Below are 17,100 nucleotides of genomic sequence, written 5' to 3'. Positions count from 1 at the left end.
ATCCCAGAATTCTGAAGGGGGAAAAGCCCCCCAGGACCACCAAATCCAACCTCTGACCGAGCACCACCATGCCCAGCGAACAGATCCTGCTGCTTTGGCATGAACAGGATGGACAGCAAGTCTGGAGCTGCTCCTGGTTCAGATGTCACCACTGTCATCCCACAGCCTCTCCTCCAGCTCAGGAAAATCTGCCTTCAGTTAAGAGCTCAAACTGCACATTTCCTGCTCATTTTTTCTGTGTTTTGGTGACAGAATTCCATTGATGATGATTTGGTTCCTTCCTGAGCCTGGGGGTCCTGACCTACTTTGCTGATTCAGCTCTGCATTTCCATCCCCTGATATTTACATTTTAATAACCCCACGTTCACCCAGGTACTTTAAATAATGCTCTGTAACAAGTGAGCTAATTATTGATCAAATAAAAGGCTCCTGATGCTCACCTGGGGTTTATGTATTCATAATATTGCTCTTTTTTCCATTTTATGGTTCTCATAGAAAAGCAAATGGTTTGGATGAATTAACCTCATTTTATGAGGAAAACTCAGGGTTTTTGAGGGGCTGGGAAGAGAGGGAAGCCACCAGGACAAGAAAAAGCTGCTTATTTTCAGTATAACTGGAAGCAGGACAAATATTTCTGAAGATAAAAGCCTGTACTAAAAGAGGAAGGGTTACAACTCCTGCTCTCTCTCCAACTACAAACACAAATCCTATTTAATAGGAAACAGAATTCACAGCAGGTAAGACCCCTAAAAAATTCCCATAAATATTTTCCACTGATGGAAAAGAAACAGCCTGAGCTCAGCCTGAGATTCCCCACATGGCAGAACATTAACAGGCATTTTTTGTCAACTAAACCACATGTGTCTCAAATAGAAATATTTTTTACTAACTAAAAAGAGGAAAAAAAAATCAGTTATACCCAGAAATAACCTCCCTGATCTCAGATAATATTTCATCTCAGGATGACAGCAGAATCACAGATTTTGATTTTACAGAATCACAGCAGAGTCTGGGCTGGAAGGGATCTTAGAGCAAGAAATTCCTCTTTGAAGAGACATTCCTTAATAAATCTAAACTCTCTATTCTGCAGAGAGGTAAAGGACTAGTTTTATTGCACTTCACCTCATCTTTTTGAAGACTTTTGAGGCCAAATATGACCATTATAATAATCTAAACCTGCCACCTACATAACACAGACCATAAAGTTTCCTCCAGCACTTCCAGCCCTGAGCTTCCAGCTCCTGCTTGAGCAAGAGCAGAGGCTGAAGGAAGATTTAAGGGTCTCCAGTGGTGAAAAAGAAACCACAGCTTAAGTTTTCCCTTTTTCTTGCCTTTTTTTTTATAAAAAGCTTTTCATTTCTGCCTGGCGGAATTTAGTCTCAGTTCTAAATCACTGCTTTGTGATTAAACAGAACCTTCTGCAATAGGAGGTGCAGTTTTCACCTCCAGCTATGGGTTTAAAAGCAAAGACTCCAGGATTTCAGTTCTACTGGCTGAGTCAAATGAGAGTGGCACCAAAAATTGCTGGGTTAAAAAAGTGGAAAAATCATAGAAAAGCAAAGAGAAAGAAAATTTAGTTTCCTTCCTGTAGTTTCCTTTACTCACAGGGTTAACAATGCTCTGCCAATAAACCTCCACACCTTAATGAATATTATTTAAAAGCAGCTCTGAGCTTTAGAGATGCAGGTGCAAAAAGAGGCTGAAAACTGGAACAGGGCAAAGAGCTCAAACCTTGCCCAGTACAGGCAGAAAGAAGAATTACACAAATTCAAGACAAACTGGGAAGTCCAAGCATTAAAATTACACAAAAGAGAGACCCTGAGCTGCTTTTCTCTCTTCCCTCTGCTAAACCCACTCTTTTCAGCCCTTTATTGCACTTGGTTTGGGAATGCTCTGCTGTCAGTGCCCATCCATGCAAATGCTCCAAGATCCCAGAGGAGACCCATCCCTTCCCATGCAGTGATCCCATTTCCAGCAGTTTGCAGCTGGACTTTGCCTTCCCCCTCTCAAAAGAGCAGCTCTGAGCTTTGGAGATGCCACACAGGTGCACAAAGAGGCTGAAAACTGGAAAAGGGCAAAGAGCTTAAACTTTGCCCAACACAGGCAGAAAAAAGAACACAAATCCAAGACAAACTGGGAAATCCAAACGTGAAAATTAGGCAAAGGAAAGGTCCTGGCATTGTTGTGGTGGGGCTGGAGGAAGAAGAGAAGCTGAAGAAGGATCCAAGCCCAGCTGGGAGCTGCCTGGAGCACCCCAGGGTGGCAGAGGGGACGGGTGGTCACTGACTGCTGGAGCTCAGCCAGGGAGCTGGCTGTCCCCTGCCAGCCCTGCCTGGCCATATGGCAGTGGCACTTTCAGGTTATTACAGAGTTATCTCCTCAGCTATAAACTCCCTTCTATTGGGCTTTAATTAACTTGGGTTGTTGCCTTAGCCAGCCTACCAATGACTCTGAGAAGACAAATTTCAATTATTATTGCTTATTTAACAACTAAGGGCATCTTTAAGGTTAAAGTGTTTTGCATAAAAGGGAAAAGGGAAAGTGGGCAGATCTCTAAGTAAAAGCTACTTCAAGAAACAAAATCAGGACATCTGGAAGATTTAACACTGAAAGTTCCTCTCCTAAGAAAGCCTTTTTTATATCCTTTTTCTTCTTTCCTTACCAGATTTTAGTAATGTCTCATCACTACTATTTTTACTGCTTTCCTTTAATTGCTTTCAATCCACTGTCTCATGTTTGTAAGCAATGAACAGCTCCAGCTGTACTCCTGTGCATGTCACAGTGCCTAAATAATTATTTTCTATTAAATCTGTAATGCCAAACACATTTTGTTCACATCTCACAAGTCCATTTAATGACCAGTAACAGGAAAAAAAACCCAACACAAGCTAAGCCATCTTATGAAGAGATAAAACAAATGAAACTCACCACAACATCCGACCTCATCTTGCCAAAAGTCTTGATTAAATGGGCATAGTGGTAATCCTCCATTTGCCTCAGGATGGCTGTCATGCAGGCCACAAAACTCCCCTGGCAAAAAGCAAAGGAAAGGAATCCATTATTTAGGATAATGCAACACAATACTGGCTATCAAAACATAACATTGCTAGAGAGAACCAAGGAATGCAGTGGAGATAATTCTATCATTAAAATTCATTAATGGATATGCAAAATTCTATCAAGGAAATAAAAAAAAAAACCATCTCAAAAAGTTTCCAGTTTCCAATGTCATGGGTTTATCACCAAAGCTTTTGTGACACATTCTTCCTCTAAAAATTGCTCAGACATTAAAGTGTCTGCAAGGTAATAAACAGCACTCCTAAAAATATCACACAATATCAGCATTTGCATTTGGAAAGTCAATATTCTGCTCAAGGAAGAAATCTTTTCAAAATTATCATATTGAGCACTGAGCTGAACCAACCCCCAGTTTTCATTTCGCTGCGTGGTATTTTCAGATACAGTGATGCTTAAAAAAACACCAAAAAAATCCAGTGAATTTCATCAAACCAGAAGAGCAGCACCATCCACATCTCTCTCAAAGCACAGAAAGAGTAAAAAATGACCAAAAGAAAGTTTAGCTTTTCCTTCTGGTGGGTGAAAGTGTTGTAGTAACAATCCAACCCATTTGCAAGGCTCCTAGATGTAGTAAAATCCCATCAGTGGGAGCTTCTTGTCCATCCTCCCTCTCTGCCTATCTGCTAAAGCCTGTTAATGATGTCCACATCTTTTCTGGTCCTTAATGCAGGAGGAAAAACATTAAAAATTGGTACAGACCCCATCAGAATGCCTTAGAAAAGAAGTGATTCTCTCTGTGCTTTGATAGAATTGCAAATCCTCCTTTCTGTGCTGTTTCCCAGGTTATTCCATGCCACAGCCCAGGAGAACACTCAGGAATTTTCTCTTCATAAAGACACAGAGCCTTTATTGCTACCTTAAAGATCAGAATTAATTTCAATTTAAATTCTTTATTTCCACAGCAGTCCAAGTAATTGAGATTAAACCTGAAATGACACCAGGTCACCTGCATGTGCTCTGAGCCCCCATATTTACAGAATTTACAGGTTAACCTTAAATTCCCCCTGATCTGCACTCCTGGAATTTGCTATTTCCTGTAACTGAGCTGAGATCTAAACTCCTACAGGACTGGTTTTGTCCATGTGGGAATATTGGATTTTCCAGAGGATGCCAAGGTACTTGATGGGAGCTCTGTGGCACCTGCAAACTCCATGAATATGGAAGGGAAGTCCACCTGAGCTGCTGTTCTGGGACATCAAAAGAACTTTCTAACAAGAACAGAATCTGGGGCTCTACAAAGACATTTTCTACTATGAAATGGAAATAAGACAGGACCATCTCAAAAATCCAAACATTAATTGTCAAATCAGTGCCTAATGAGCTCCTGGCACAGCAAACACTGGGCTTGATAGGAGCCAATGGGAGAGCTGGGTAAAAACCTGGAATGGCTGCTGGAGTTAAAAATAAACACAAGAAACAAATAGAAATGGAACACAAACAGGAGAGGATTCTGTAGTGCTGTAGGTTTTAGTTAGAATGACAGAAACTTGTAAAATTTTGTCATTTCAGCTCAGGCTGAGCCCCCAGAGTGGTGCTGAGCAGACTGGAAATGGTCTTTCAGCAGTTATCAACACTTCTTCCTGTTTCCCTGCATAAAAATCATGATTCATGCTCATCTTGGTGTTTATCTTGGTGATAAAAACCCTTCCTTTGATACAGAATTGTTCCTTGAAGCCAGCATTGCATCACACACACCCATCCCTGCTCCAACACTGATCTGCAGATCCCCACCTGCAAACCACTGCTCAAGGCCCTGCTAGAAGGAAAATCTATTTAATATTAGGAGGAAAGTACAACTACCAGTCATCATTTCCTTTGTGAGGTATCACTTGCAGCCAGCACACTCTTAATTACAGTGCTAATAAAGGTTTGTAATTATTTAGAGGTAATATTTGTACTCTAGGTGTTTTTAATATGCTCTAACTCGTCAGCATTTGCTAACAACATGATTAGATTTTAACCTTAAGTTGATTTTAAATCTTTAGTTGTATTTGGAGATCATTGTCATCATCTACAGACCAGCACTGGAAGCAATATATAGAAAAAAGGTACCTAATTCTCTAAAAAATCAATTTCAATTTGAGCCATAGGAATAATTGCAAAGCTGTGTTTACCCAGCCAGTCCTGCAAGGAGTTTCCATTGTGCTGGGCATTTCTCAGCTATTTATTCACTGAAATAGTGGCAGGCTTTACCCTGGAACTTTTTCCCTCTTGCAAAGCTCAGAAATGAGCTGGTCACACAGACAGGAAGATCATTAAAGAATGTCCACTAGAGAAGCATTTTACCAGCAGGTTGCTGCAATTCCTGCCTCTCCTGGATTGCTTCTCCCCAAACCAGGGTCACTGAGGATCCCCCTGGGCCAGTGGGGTTGGAAAGGGCCCATCAGAAAGGCCCTGGGGGTGCTGAGGGGTTGGAATGAGCCCAGGTGTGCCCAGGTGTGCCAGAGGCCACTGGCATCTGGATTGGAGCAGGAATTGTGTGAGCACAGGCAGCAGGAACTGTCCCCTGTCCCCTCATTCCTGAAGCTTTTCCCAGGAGCATCACACCAGGAAGGGCAGGGGAAAGAGCCAAAACAAAGCAGAATCCCCCCCTAAGGCACAGAAATTTCTCTCTATGCATAACAGTGTCCCTTGTGCTGGCTCTTCTGAGGGACCTCAAACCCTGGGGACAGCTTGGATCCTGCAGGACCAGAGGGACACTGAGGGGCTGGAGGGTGTCCAGGGCAGGGAACAGAGCTGGAATGGGGCTGGAGAATTCCTGAGGGAGCTGGGAAGGGGCTCAGCCTGGAGCAGAGGGGGCTCAGGGGGCCCTTGTGGCTCTGCACAGCTCCTGCCAGGAGGGGACAGCCAGGGGAAGCTGTGCTCCAGGGAACAGGGACAGGAGCAGAGGGAACGGCCTCAGGCTGGGCCAGGGGAGCTCAGGGTGGATTTTGGGAACAATTTCCTCCTGGAAAGGTTTGTCCAGGCCTGGCACAGCTGCCCAGGGCAGTTTGGAGTCCCCATCCCTGGAGGGATTTAAAAACCACGTGGAGGTGGCACTTGGGGACATGAGGCAATGGTGGCCTTGGCAGTGCTGGGAATGGTTGGACTCAGTGATCTCAGAGAGGTTTTCCAACCTTGATGATTCCATGATTCTCTTCTATGCCTGAAGTATTCCCAAAGCAAAGTCATGGCATGCAGGATATCTGCCCAAAGGGAAGCCACATCCAGCTCCCAGACAGGATGAGTGAAAATTCTGCTCCATTAAAAGAAAATAAACCTAAATCCAACACCAAAGCTTTTTTTTTTTTTTGGTTGGTTTTTTTTTTTTTTTTTTTTTTTTGGGGGGGGGGGAAGGATTCGTGACTATTTTGAAACACATTTTATATTTAAAAAATGAATATGCTATTCCAAACTGTGAAATGACTTCTGATTTCTGTAAAATTCAGTTCTGAGGGAAAACTTGAAGAGGCACAGGAATGCTCCAAAATTACTTATTTTCCTGAACTGCCTTTAAAATAAAACCCTCAGTGTTCAAATGGCTCTTGAACAGGAATAAGAAGGGAAATTTTAGTTTTAAATAATCCCCACAAGTAATATTAACACTGAGAAATTCCAGAATGAGAAGAGAATTCCCTGCAGGAGAGACCACACACGCCAACACTTGTCTCCCTCAGGGATAAAAGATCCTGTTTTAAACAGGCTTGTCCATTTTCTCCCAGTGAAATATTTAAATTGAAATATTAAGCTCTTTATGTATAGTGAGAAAAACTAGAGAAATCAAACCTACATTCAGTTAAGTGATGTCTTACTAAAACGTCCCTGTTAACATGGTCAGGAATAAATGAAAAAGTCTAAGTTTCATTTATTTTTTCCATTAAATTTTCCTTATGTGGCCTTAGAAGACTACACAGCTAAATAAATAAATGGATGAATATATAATAAAAAAAACCCCAAACAAAATCACTTGAATTATTTCACTACATTTTGGCTTTCAGAACATTTCCACAGAATTCACTTTGTTGGAAAGGATTTAAGTCCCTCACAAAGATTAAAAAAATGAAGCTTTCTCTCTGCTTATAACTTGTATTCTCTCTATATTAGCAACAAATAAAGAACTAAAAATCAATTGTTATCAGCTCTAGAAGCCACTCATTAAATTGTCACTGCTTAAGGACTCACAAGATAAAAACCCAACTTTAAAATGTCCCAAATTTCATCTTTTTACCATGTGAAAATGTCAAATCCAATTTGTCTGCACAGAAGTTTGCTCATTTCAAAAATAATATTTTATGTAATTTGTAGTGTAAAGGTATTAAAAAAGCCAGCATGAATAAGGCAGAGGAGCTTCCATCCTTTCTTCCCTTCAAGAATATTTTATATTATAAAATAGATAAAGATATGGATGGAAGTTTCAGCTTGCAGGGCATCCTGAAAGGAGTTTGATTCCTGAAGCTTTTCCCAGGAGTGTCACACCAGGAAGGGCAGGAGGAAGACCCAAAACAAAGCAGAATCCCCTCCAAGGCACAGAAATTCCTCTCTTATGTACAACAATTCATACATGCATTTCTCACAATATTAAAACAAACATTTCTTTTCTCATGATAGAAAATCACACAGTAAATTCAGCAGCACCTTCAGAGACAAAATTATTTCGTGGCTACAGCAGCAGGATAAAAACAAGTGTAAAACATTCCCATTTATCACATTTTTTACTGAATACACAGAATATTCCATTTCCTTAGGCCAAACCCTGCCTCTTGAACAAGAGAATAAAACACATGAGCCTTTCTCCTTGCAGGAACAGAAGCTCACACCTGCAATAGTGGCAGTGATAAATATCTGGGCAGTCTCCTGCTGCCACAAACATTCATTTAAGCATCTTTTTGCCAATCAAGATGCAGTAAGGTATTTTCAGTGACAAACTGTGCTTCCAGAGCTCCTGGAAAAGATGTGCAACCTCCTTTACCTGATGTGACTTAAGGAGTTCAGAGCCTCCCTAAGCAGCAAAAGCGATTTTCGGTCAAGCCAGGGAAGTCCATGCAGAATGCAGAGCTCTGACATGGGAGTTCAGAGGTGAAAATCAGCTAATTTAGTCTCCAAACCTTGTTTTACCTCAAGAAGTACTTTACAGATCCTGATGTGATCTCTGACAATTCCATCTCAGTCAACAGAAAACTTGTTTTAAAAGGAAAACTTTTCCAGCACTGAGTCCCTGCAGGAGTGGATGCAGGGAAAGCCCCTTGGGAAGGAAAGCAAAAGGACTTGCACAGAGATCACAACCAGAACCAGCCCTGATCGTGGCCCTGGCATCTGAGGAGCTGACAAGAAAGATGGAGAGGGAATATTGACACAGAGAATGGCTCCCACTGCCCGAGGGCAGGGATGGATGGGAGATTGGGAACTGGGAATCCTGCCCTGGGAGGGGGGGGAGGGGCTGGGATGGAATTCCCAGAGAAGCCCCTGGATCCCTGGCAGTGTCCAAGGCCAGGTTGGACATTGGGGCTGGGAGCACCTGGGACAGTGGGAGGTGGGGTGGGATGGGATGGGATGGGATGGGATGGGATGGGATGGGGATGGGGATGGGATGCCATGCCATGCCATAGGCTTTGAGGTTTTTCCAACCATTCCACAATTCTGTGATTCCAAGACCCCAGCAGCTCCACTGAAATTCACTTTGCACAAGGTTGATTTGTTAGGAAGTTGATGGTAACACAGTGGGAATAGACAAAAAGAGTTCCCTGATTCAAAAGTGCTTTGCACCAACTTCTGGAAAAAGCAGGCGAAAAAATTAATGAGATGTTTTAGCAACACCATTTATCATGTTTCTAAGGTTCTTTTGCAAAAAAAAAAAAAAAAAGTCCATTTTAACCAAAAAATGTTTCTCTTTTAAAAGCTCCATGCAGTGTCAGTATTGAACAGTGCCCTTCAATGGAACCCACAGTGCTCAGGAGTTCTCAAGGTCAGTACATTTATTTCTGGTTTTCTAAATGCATTTGCCTTTCCCATGGTTTTTTTTCCTCCCTCTGCTACACTAAACATTATTTCACTGAAAATCTAGATAACTGCCCTCAATAAATCTGTTTCAGGTATCTTGGTTTACACATCTATTAATACCGATAATAAAATTATAAATGCAGTCATAAAATACAGAAAACAACTGAATTTATGGGAATGGCCAGTACTCAAACAGTAAAAAATAAAAAGGAAAACCCATAAAAAATGTTTTAAAGTAATTTTGCAAAAATGCACCACTGAATATGGGAATAAAACCCTGGTGCCAGGGCCTCACCACCCTCACAGGGAAGAATTTCTCCCTAATATCCAATCTAAATCTCCTCTCCTTCATTCTAAACCATTCCCTGTTTTCTTGTCACTCCATGCCCTTATAGATGTTTCCTTCAAAAAGTCACTGAGGAGGAACAATAAAACCAAACCTATGACAAAGAGAAACCCTGTTTTATTTATCAAACACAATTAATGTTGGAAGCTGTGTAATAAACTTTGATGCAGACCAGGAAAAAAAAATTAAAATAAAAGATAAACCTAAAAAGGAAATGATAATTGGACACAAGTGGTATTCCCAGTTAGGAATGCACTGCAGTCCCAGTAATTGGGAGAGCCCACAAATATTTGGGATATTGTCTCTGCAGCACTGAGGTACCACTATGACAAATTATAGGAACAAGAGGAAGAGCAATGATCTTTTAAATGATAATCTTCCCACCAGACAGGTGATGCTGCCAGATGAATACACTCCTAAAAGCAACAGCCATTTTGAAGACAAATGATCCCACTTTTGGTGCTTCTCATCCTCCTGTTTTAATGTAAATTATTTAGCAACTGCTTTATTGAGGGGCTCAGCGAGCACGAGAGATAAGAAATGTGTGCAATCCAAATTTAATTGATGAAAGCACGCAGTTCAGAGATCCCTGGATTAAAAAGCTCCTTGCAGGAGGAGGTCTCTTTGGGGAAGCTTTTGCATTTTGTAATTAATTCCTACCTTTGGTTCACTCAGCACATCAACCATCACACCATACCCCGGGGGCTGTTCCCTTCCCCAGGTTTTGGGACACAACACAGTGGATTTGGGAAGGTTTATGGGATGCAGGCTCTGATGTGGTGCTGTTCTCAGCTCTCTGAGCTGCAGAAGGTCACCCAGTCCTTGTAGACAGGAATTACTGCCAGGCTCTCATCAGTGGGGAAAATAAAGGGGAGGGCTCTCTCCAGATTTGCATGATATCAAAATGAAATCCCCAGCACAGGCAATGTTCTCATTCCCTCCTCCCCAAAGAGCAGGAAAAGTGATGAAATCCACAAAGACTGGTAAGAGGCTGGTCCTTTGTTCTGACTTCTCTGACTTCAGCTCAGTTTTCTGTCATATTTTATGTCACAGCAGCAAATTAATGCTATTTACACAAATGCATGTATCAATAATGGTAAATAAGAGAAATACAATTTCCAGACAGGTCACATTTCAAGTGAGAATTTCTGTTCCAATATTGACAGATAAGAGGAGCTGAACAGATTAATGCCCAATAGCAGCAAACAGGGGATTTCACAGGAGTGAAACTGCTCTTCTCTGCCTACAGGAATGTCCTCACCTTACCTGGCTCTTCCCTTGGAATTTGCCTCCCAAATCACTCCTTCCACCCCAGCCATGGGCAGGGACACCTTCACTGCCCCAGGTGCTCCAAGCCTGTCCAGCCTGGCCTTGGGCACTGCCAGGGATCCAGGGGCAGCCCCAGCTGCTCTGGGAATTCCATCCCAGCCAGGAATTCCCAATTCCCAATCTCCCATCCAGCCCTGCCCTCTGGCAGTGGAAGCCATTCTTTGTGTCCTACTCTCCATGCCTTGTCCCCAGTCCCTCTCCAGCTCTCTCAGAGCCCCTTCAGCCTTCTCTCCCAGTTGAATCCCAAATTCCCAGCCTGGCTGCAGAGCAGAGCAGTTTGATCCTTGTCCCACATGCACAAGTTGTCTCTTTGCACCATTTTACTTTACCAACCTCATGCAGGTCGTTCAATTTTATAAAACATGTGCAAAGTTTGCAAGGAGCAGAGGAAAATTTCCACAGTATTTCCCTTTTCCAACAGAGATTCATTAGCTCAGGTTTCTGTATTTTCCAGGAGCTGTCTGCAGGTGTTTGGAGAAGCAGCCATATCTGCATTTTACACCCTCTAAAGGAACACAGACCAGTTTAATACTTGGCATTTAATTAAAGGGAGCAGTAAAGGCCTCATCTGCAGAACCTGAACAAGAGAATATGTGGGCTGAGTCTCCAAGAATGACCCAATTCTTCCCGAACATTATTAAATTTGAATTTTGTTTCTTATTAAACTCACAGCAACTCAGAAGACTTTGGGGGATTCTCTCAGACAACCCAGTGCTAAACAATGTGCACTCTCCAGAAGAGCTTCAAAGGTGCCTCATGAAAAGAACATGAAATCAATCTCTAAGCTGCAATCTAAGCAAAAGGAGCTGAACTTTTCTATTGTGGGAAAGTGAATTAATTAAACCTCTCTTTTATTATCATTTGGGACGATGACCAAAACGTGCAGCAGAATAAGCTCCAACAGGATGCTGCTGCTAAAAGGCTCTTTATCCTGATCCTGCCTGAACTCAGCAGGAATCCAACCCCAACAGGACAAAAGGAGACCATCAACGAGGTAAAGGACAAATTGCCTGAGGCAAATGAACCACTGTGGACCTGGGAATTTCCTGTCATACACAAGATTTTGCTTTTATATTGATTTTGAATCAGTACCATATTGGAAGTTAAGGAACAAGCTGAACATGTTAAATACATCTCATTCCCTTCTCCATTCCATGGAAAAGCCAAGATCACAGAATCCCAGACTGGTTTGGGTTGGAAGTGATGCCTCAGGTTTGGCTTTTCTATTTTTCAGGTTCTGTGCTGCTTTAGTGGGTGGGTCTGGGCTTCATATTATGGGATGGTGAGCTCTGTGCACAGAGCAGGGAGACAAAACAATTCCTGCTCCAGCTGGGCACCAAGGACAAATGAGCCAAATCTCAGCCCAAGAGCACAAACCCCGTGGGCTGGAGAGAGAAAAACAAGCAGGGTGGGAGTGCCTGGGCTAAAGCTGGGCTGGGACAATGAACTGCAAGGTGCAAATGGAGCAGAGCTGATCCCAGGGAGAGACCCCGTGCCCGGCCGTGCATTTTGGGGCCATTTTGGGTCATCTTGGGTGCAGCCCTGGCTGGGCTCTGGTGCTGCCCAAGGTGCATCCATGGAGGAGATCCTTGGAATCAATCCCTGCTTCGTTCTGGAGCTCTGTCCAGCCTCTGCTCTTCACAAGGCATCACAGGGGACCATAAAGCTCATCCCAACCCACCCCTGCCGTGGGCAGGGACAATTTCCACTGTCCCAGCTCCCTCCAAGCCCTGTCCAACCTGGCCTTGGATACTTCCAGGGATCTCCTCCTGAAGGAAAGAATGGAATATTTGCTCATGAAGCTCTGCTGCTTCCAGATGAAGCTAATTCAGGTTTCTTGCAAGTCAACCAAAAGCCACCTAGAATATTTTAGGAGAATAACTTATTTATTTTCTCACTAAACCAAAGGTGCTAAACATGTTTTGACAATTTTCCTCATGACAGCCAGCACACTCCACGTATTCCAGCAACAACAAAACATTTTGAAGCGCTGGTTTTCCACCACCAAAATAAATTGTGAATTTATTTCATTATAACTGAATTTTATTTTCCTTCCCAACTTTGTTCTGGCAGAAATCAGAAGGGAAATCAGTAAATCCCTCCTAAATAAGGAGTCATTTATCACATTCTAACAACACTCCCACATTAACAACAGGATTAGAGATGGATCTTCAGCTTTGGAATTGCTTTCCCCTACCTACAGCCCCAGCGAGCAGGCAACAAAAGCAACTTAAGTTGAGAGATGTTTTTTAATTACACATCCACACTTAAATGAGAACTAATCTCTCCTTGGAAAAGGCAATTCAATCCAAACTAAGATCAAAATCAGTGGTTTAAAACATGCCAAAGTGAAAATCAGCTCCTGGGCTGCAGGGGCAGGACAGGGAATGTTCCTGGGAAGGGGCTGGTTTGCTCCAAGAGCTCAGCTCACCCTTCCTACACCACTCCAAGAAAATGCATGGATGTTCCATGATTCACATCCCTTTTTTCCATATTTTTCCTCCCATCTGGGCAGTAACAACAGGACCAAGCAGAATCTCTTTTCCAGGCCCTGATGTTCAGATTCATGCCCAGCTCACCCAGGATTTCCCATGCCAGCCCTGGAGATGCAGGAATCTGTCCCAAGGGGAAGGAAAATCAAACCAGCAAAGGCAAAGCAGCTTTAAAATGGATTCAAAATATAAAATAAATATTAAGAAAGAATTAAATCCGAAAATCAGTGCGCAGGCTACTGCAAAACCTCAATGGAATGGTAGGGAGTGGAACTAAATTTTCTTTAAGGGCCCTCCCAGCCCAAACCATTGTGTCATTTTACAATTAAAATATTCAAACATTTCTGTATTTCTGTATGTTATAGTACTACTTAGATATACTGAAAATACAAAAAAATGGGAAAAGAAAAATAGCAAAACATCCCAATTATTCTCAGGGTCCATCTTTCAATCTCAAAACATGAGATGTTTTTCTTACTTTTGTAATTTCCATGCACATAAAACCATCCCAACTAATTTTTTGGGGGGGCATAACATTTCAAACCCCAGCAGAAAATCAACCAACCCTGAGTTATGGCAGAGCCTACAACACTCATCCCACTCCTGACATTTGGCAAAAATGGGATTTGTAACTTCTCTCAATATGGCTGAAAAATACTCATCATCTGTTGGGGAGGTAAATTTAAGCATTATTTTTAAAATGCTTTAAAAATACCTCAGAAAAGCTACTTAGAGCAAGACAAAATGTTTTTCAGAGCCAAGGAAACAGCTCTGATTAGGTTGTCCCTATAAGTAAATGTGAGGTATATGGACAATTTCTGCATACAAAGAGCACAAACATTACCCAAAGTCATTAACTGCTAGGCAGGAATTAATATGTTTACAATTCAAGGCAAGTGATAAATATGAATATATAAAAGGCAAATACTCATTGCATCCCTGTGAATTATTAAAACTCTTTCATTCCTTAATAAATGGAAAAATTAATATGTACAAGCATTCTGCTTTTTCCAGTTACCAGGTTTTTCTATGCAGGAATTTTATCCTTGTAACTTTTGCTAACACCTGAAATTTAAGAAAAAAATATTAAAAAATAAAAAGCCAAACAAACAATAAAATATACTTTAAAGTGTAAGTCTGGTAAACTAAAATTTTATGAAAAACCCCACATCATGAATTGCCTGTTAAATGAGCTCCTATGGAATATCAAGGCCAGGCTGGATGAGCTTTGGAGCTACCTGGGATCATGGAAGGTGTCCCTGCCCATGGCAGGGGTGGGTCTTGGTGCTCCTTAAGGTTCCTCCAACCCAAATCACGATGGGATTTTACAGTGAGAAGAGCAAAGGGTTTGTCCCTTCCTCCCCTCAAGACATGGTGTCCCTTGTCCCAGCCACCAAAGACACCTGTGACATCATGTGTCAGCTCCAGATCTTATCTGTCACATGGTAATTGATGGGAAATAACAAAATTATGCTTCCAAACAAAGCCTGTTAGCTCATCACAGCGTCCTGAGGACAAGCTGAGCTCAAGTAAAGTCCTGGTGATGTTTCCTACCAGGCTTCAAAGAAAGCTTTGATTTCCATCAGCTCACAGAGAACTAAAACAATTCCACAAATAAATGGAGTCTCCACAGCTTGAGGGGGACATCATAGGTGGCAGGAGGAATGAGAAGGGCCACCAAAGTGACAGCCTGGAGAAGAGAAGGCTCCAAGAACTTATGGCCTTCAATATTTAAACAGGGCTTGGAAGGAAGATGGAGACTTTTATCTTCCCACTGCCAGAGGGCAGAGTTAAATGGGACACTGGGAAGGAATTCCTCCCTGGCAGGGTGGGCAGGCCCTGGCACAGGGTGCCCAGAGCAGCTGTGGTGCCCCTGGATCCCTGGCAGTGCCCAAGGCCAGGCTGGAGCACCCTGGGATAATGGAAGGGTCCCTGCCCATGGCAGGGGGTGGAAGGGGATGAGCCTTAACATCCCTTCAACCTAAACACTCTGACAAGGGATGGAGAAGTGCCCTCCTGAGAAGGAGTCACACAGTCCCAGATACTCCCAAGAAGGCACAGCCTGGATGGATTCACATTTTCCTGAGGTTTCCAAACCCACAGCAGTGGGGATGAAAGGAGTGCACAGCTGCTGCTCACAAGTTTCACTCTGTTAGAACCAGGAGGCAGCAGCTGAGGCCAACAGGAGATGAATTTCAAACAAATGAGAGATGGAACTTTCAATCCTGGCATTTGTTTTTTCCTCCCAGGGTGTGATGGGAGTTGTGCCATGGGGACAGGCAGCAAAGGCAGCTCCACCAGGGAATGCACAAAGTCAGGAGAAGGCAAGTTTGGAGACAAGGAGCAGCCTCCACCTCGCATCCAACCAACTTCCCCATCCAGGCTTGGGCAGAAGGCTGCTGAGAAGGGAAAGATGTGGGTACACTCAATTTATTAGGGCACTACTTTAAATTCCCAAAAGTAAATTGAGGAAGTGCCACATTATTATCAAATTATAACTTTATTTCTGGGTTTTCAGAGATTTCATCCTTTTCCTCCCCAACAGCCCTTCCAGTTGTTGGGCTTTTCTATAATACTGATGGACACCCTTTGGATATAAAGCAGCTGCTAATTATGCTCCTCAACCACTGCAAAGTATTAATATTTAAAGTCCTGAACTTGTTTAAAAATTGAAGAAAATCAAAATGTGGCGCTGCTTTGAATGGTTTTTAATTCAGTGTCCCCAAGCTATAAAGGACAGAGCCATTTTTCCTGCACTGTGTTTTGAAGAGCCACAGACCAAGGATTGAGAAGGACTTCATGTGGCCTCTGCTGTCAATTGTAAACTCATTTAATGTCATTATCAGGCTTCCCATATTTTTTCAGAACTCAACTTCTAGAAATATCTTGGGCTTTTAGGATTTCCAGACTTTTCAAAATAACTTCTGTTCCTTTCTTAAGGTAAAACTCAGTCACAGACATTTTAATACATAAAAGAATTAGATCTTTGCACAGTCAATCAGGAATTTAGCATATTCTTGTTTGCACAAGGCAAGTTTCTAGGTCATTTTATTTAGAAAAAATAAGTAAGGGAGGAGAAGCTCTTAATTGTGAGCATATGGCTAAATTTTAGGTGCCCATGATGCTGCAAACTGCCTCTTTATATCCCTTTTTTATTCACTGCCATCATATTTCCCTGTCATGTATCAAAGTTATTAAGAGCAATTTTAGTTTGGCACCTGCTTGGGGATTTTAGAAACTACACTAAAGAGTTCATTTCTGAACATTATGGCCAAAATACTTAAGTTTGGTTTAGAGCACCAATAGAAATGGTGAATTTAACTCTATCTGCACTGTTCATTATTTCCCTCTTCCATAATTTTGAAGGATTTTCATTTTTCATTAGTTTAACACATTTAATTTCAGCTTGTTTTTTTCTGTTAAGCATTTTTCTGTTATGAATTAGGACCAGCCTGCTCCCTGGGCTTCTAACTTGAAGGCAACATGCAAAAGCACATAAAAGTCTGTATTTTTATGCTATGTTCAAACTTTAAATAGTTCAATATTTCAAATGAGAAAACCTTCCTGAGGCTTTGGGAGTTTACATTACTTTATAACATCGAATGTTCTCCACTTTGACAGAAAAGTTGCATTAAATCCTCCATCTAATGAAATCAATGTTGTATAAATAATATATTATTCCACCAAAGAGCAAATAGGAATCAGATGCAAGTATCCCCATTATTTGTTGGATTTGCCTTTTTTCTGCCCATAACTTGAGCTTGAAGATAGAATTCATGCTCATCCCACATTTCATTAGGTGCTTAAATCTGGAACCATTTGTCTAAAGGCAATCAAAAGTACGACCAGATTTGTTGGTTTTTATTTTTAAGCAGGGCA

General features: G+C 42.0%; 1 protein-coding gene across 3 annotated transcripts in view; it reads right to left on the bottom strand.

Moving 5' to 3' along the window:
• DOCK1 (dedicator of cytokinesis 1) overlaps positions 1 to 17,100 on the bottom strand; it is a 278,288-nt gene that overhangs the window by 120,575 nt on the left and 140,613 nt on the right. For all 3 annotated transcript variants that reach the window (XM_059852216.1, XM_059852217.1, XM_059852218.1), the window contains exon 28: positions 2,929 to 3,030. In XM_059852216.1, coding sequence (XP_059708199.1) covers positions 2,929 to 3,030 — 102 coding nt within the window. The remainder of the gene's footprint in view (positions 1 to 2,928; positions 3,031 to 17,100) is intronic.

This window comes from Haemorhous mexicanus, chromosome 7 (genome assembly GCF_027477595.1).
Source record: "Haemorhous mexicanus isolate bHaeMex1 chromosome 7, bHaeMex1.pri, whole genome shotgun sequence".
In the NCBI taxonomy this organism is placed as follows: domain Eukaryota; kingdom Metazoa; phylum Chordata; class Aves; order Passeriformes; family Fringillidae; genus Haemorhous; species Haemorhous mexicanus.
This window is presented reverse-complemented; position numbering and strand designations above follow the sequence as displayed.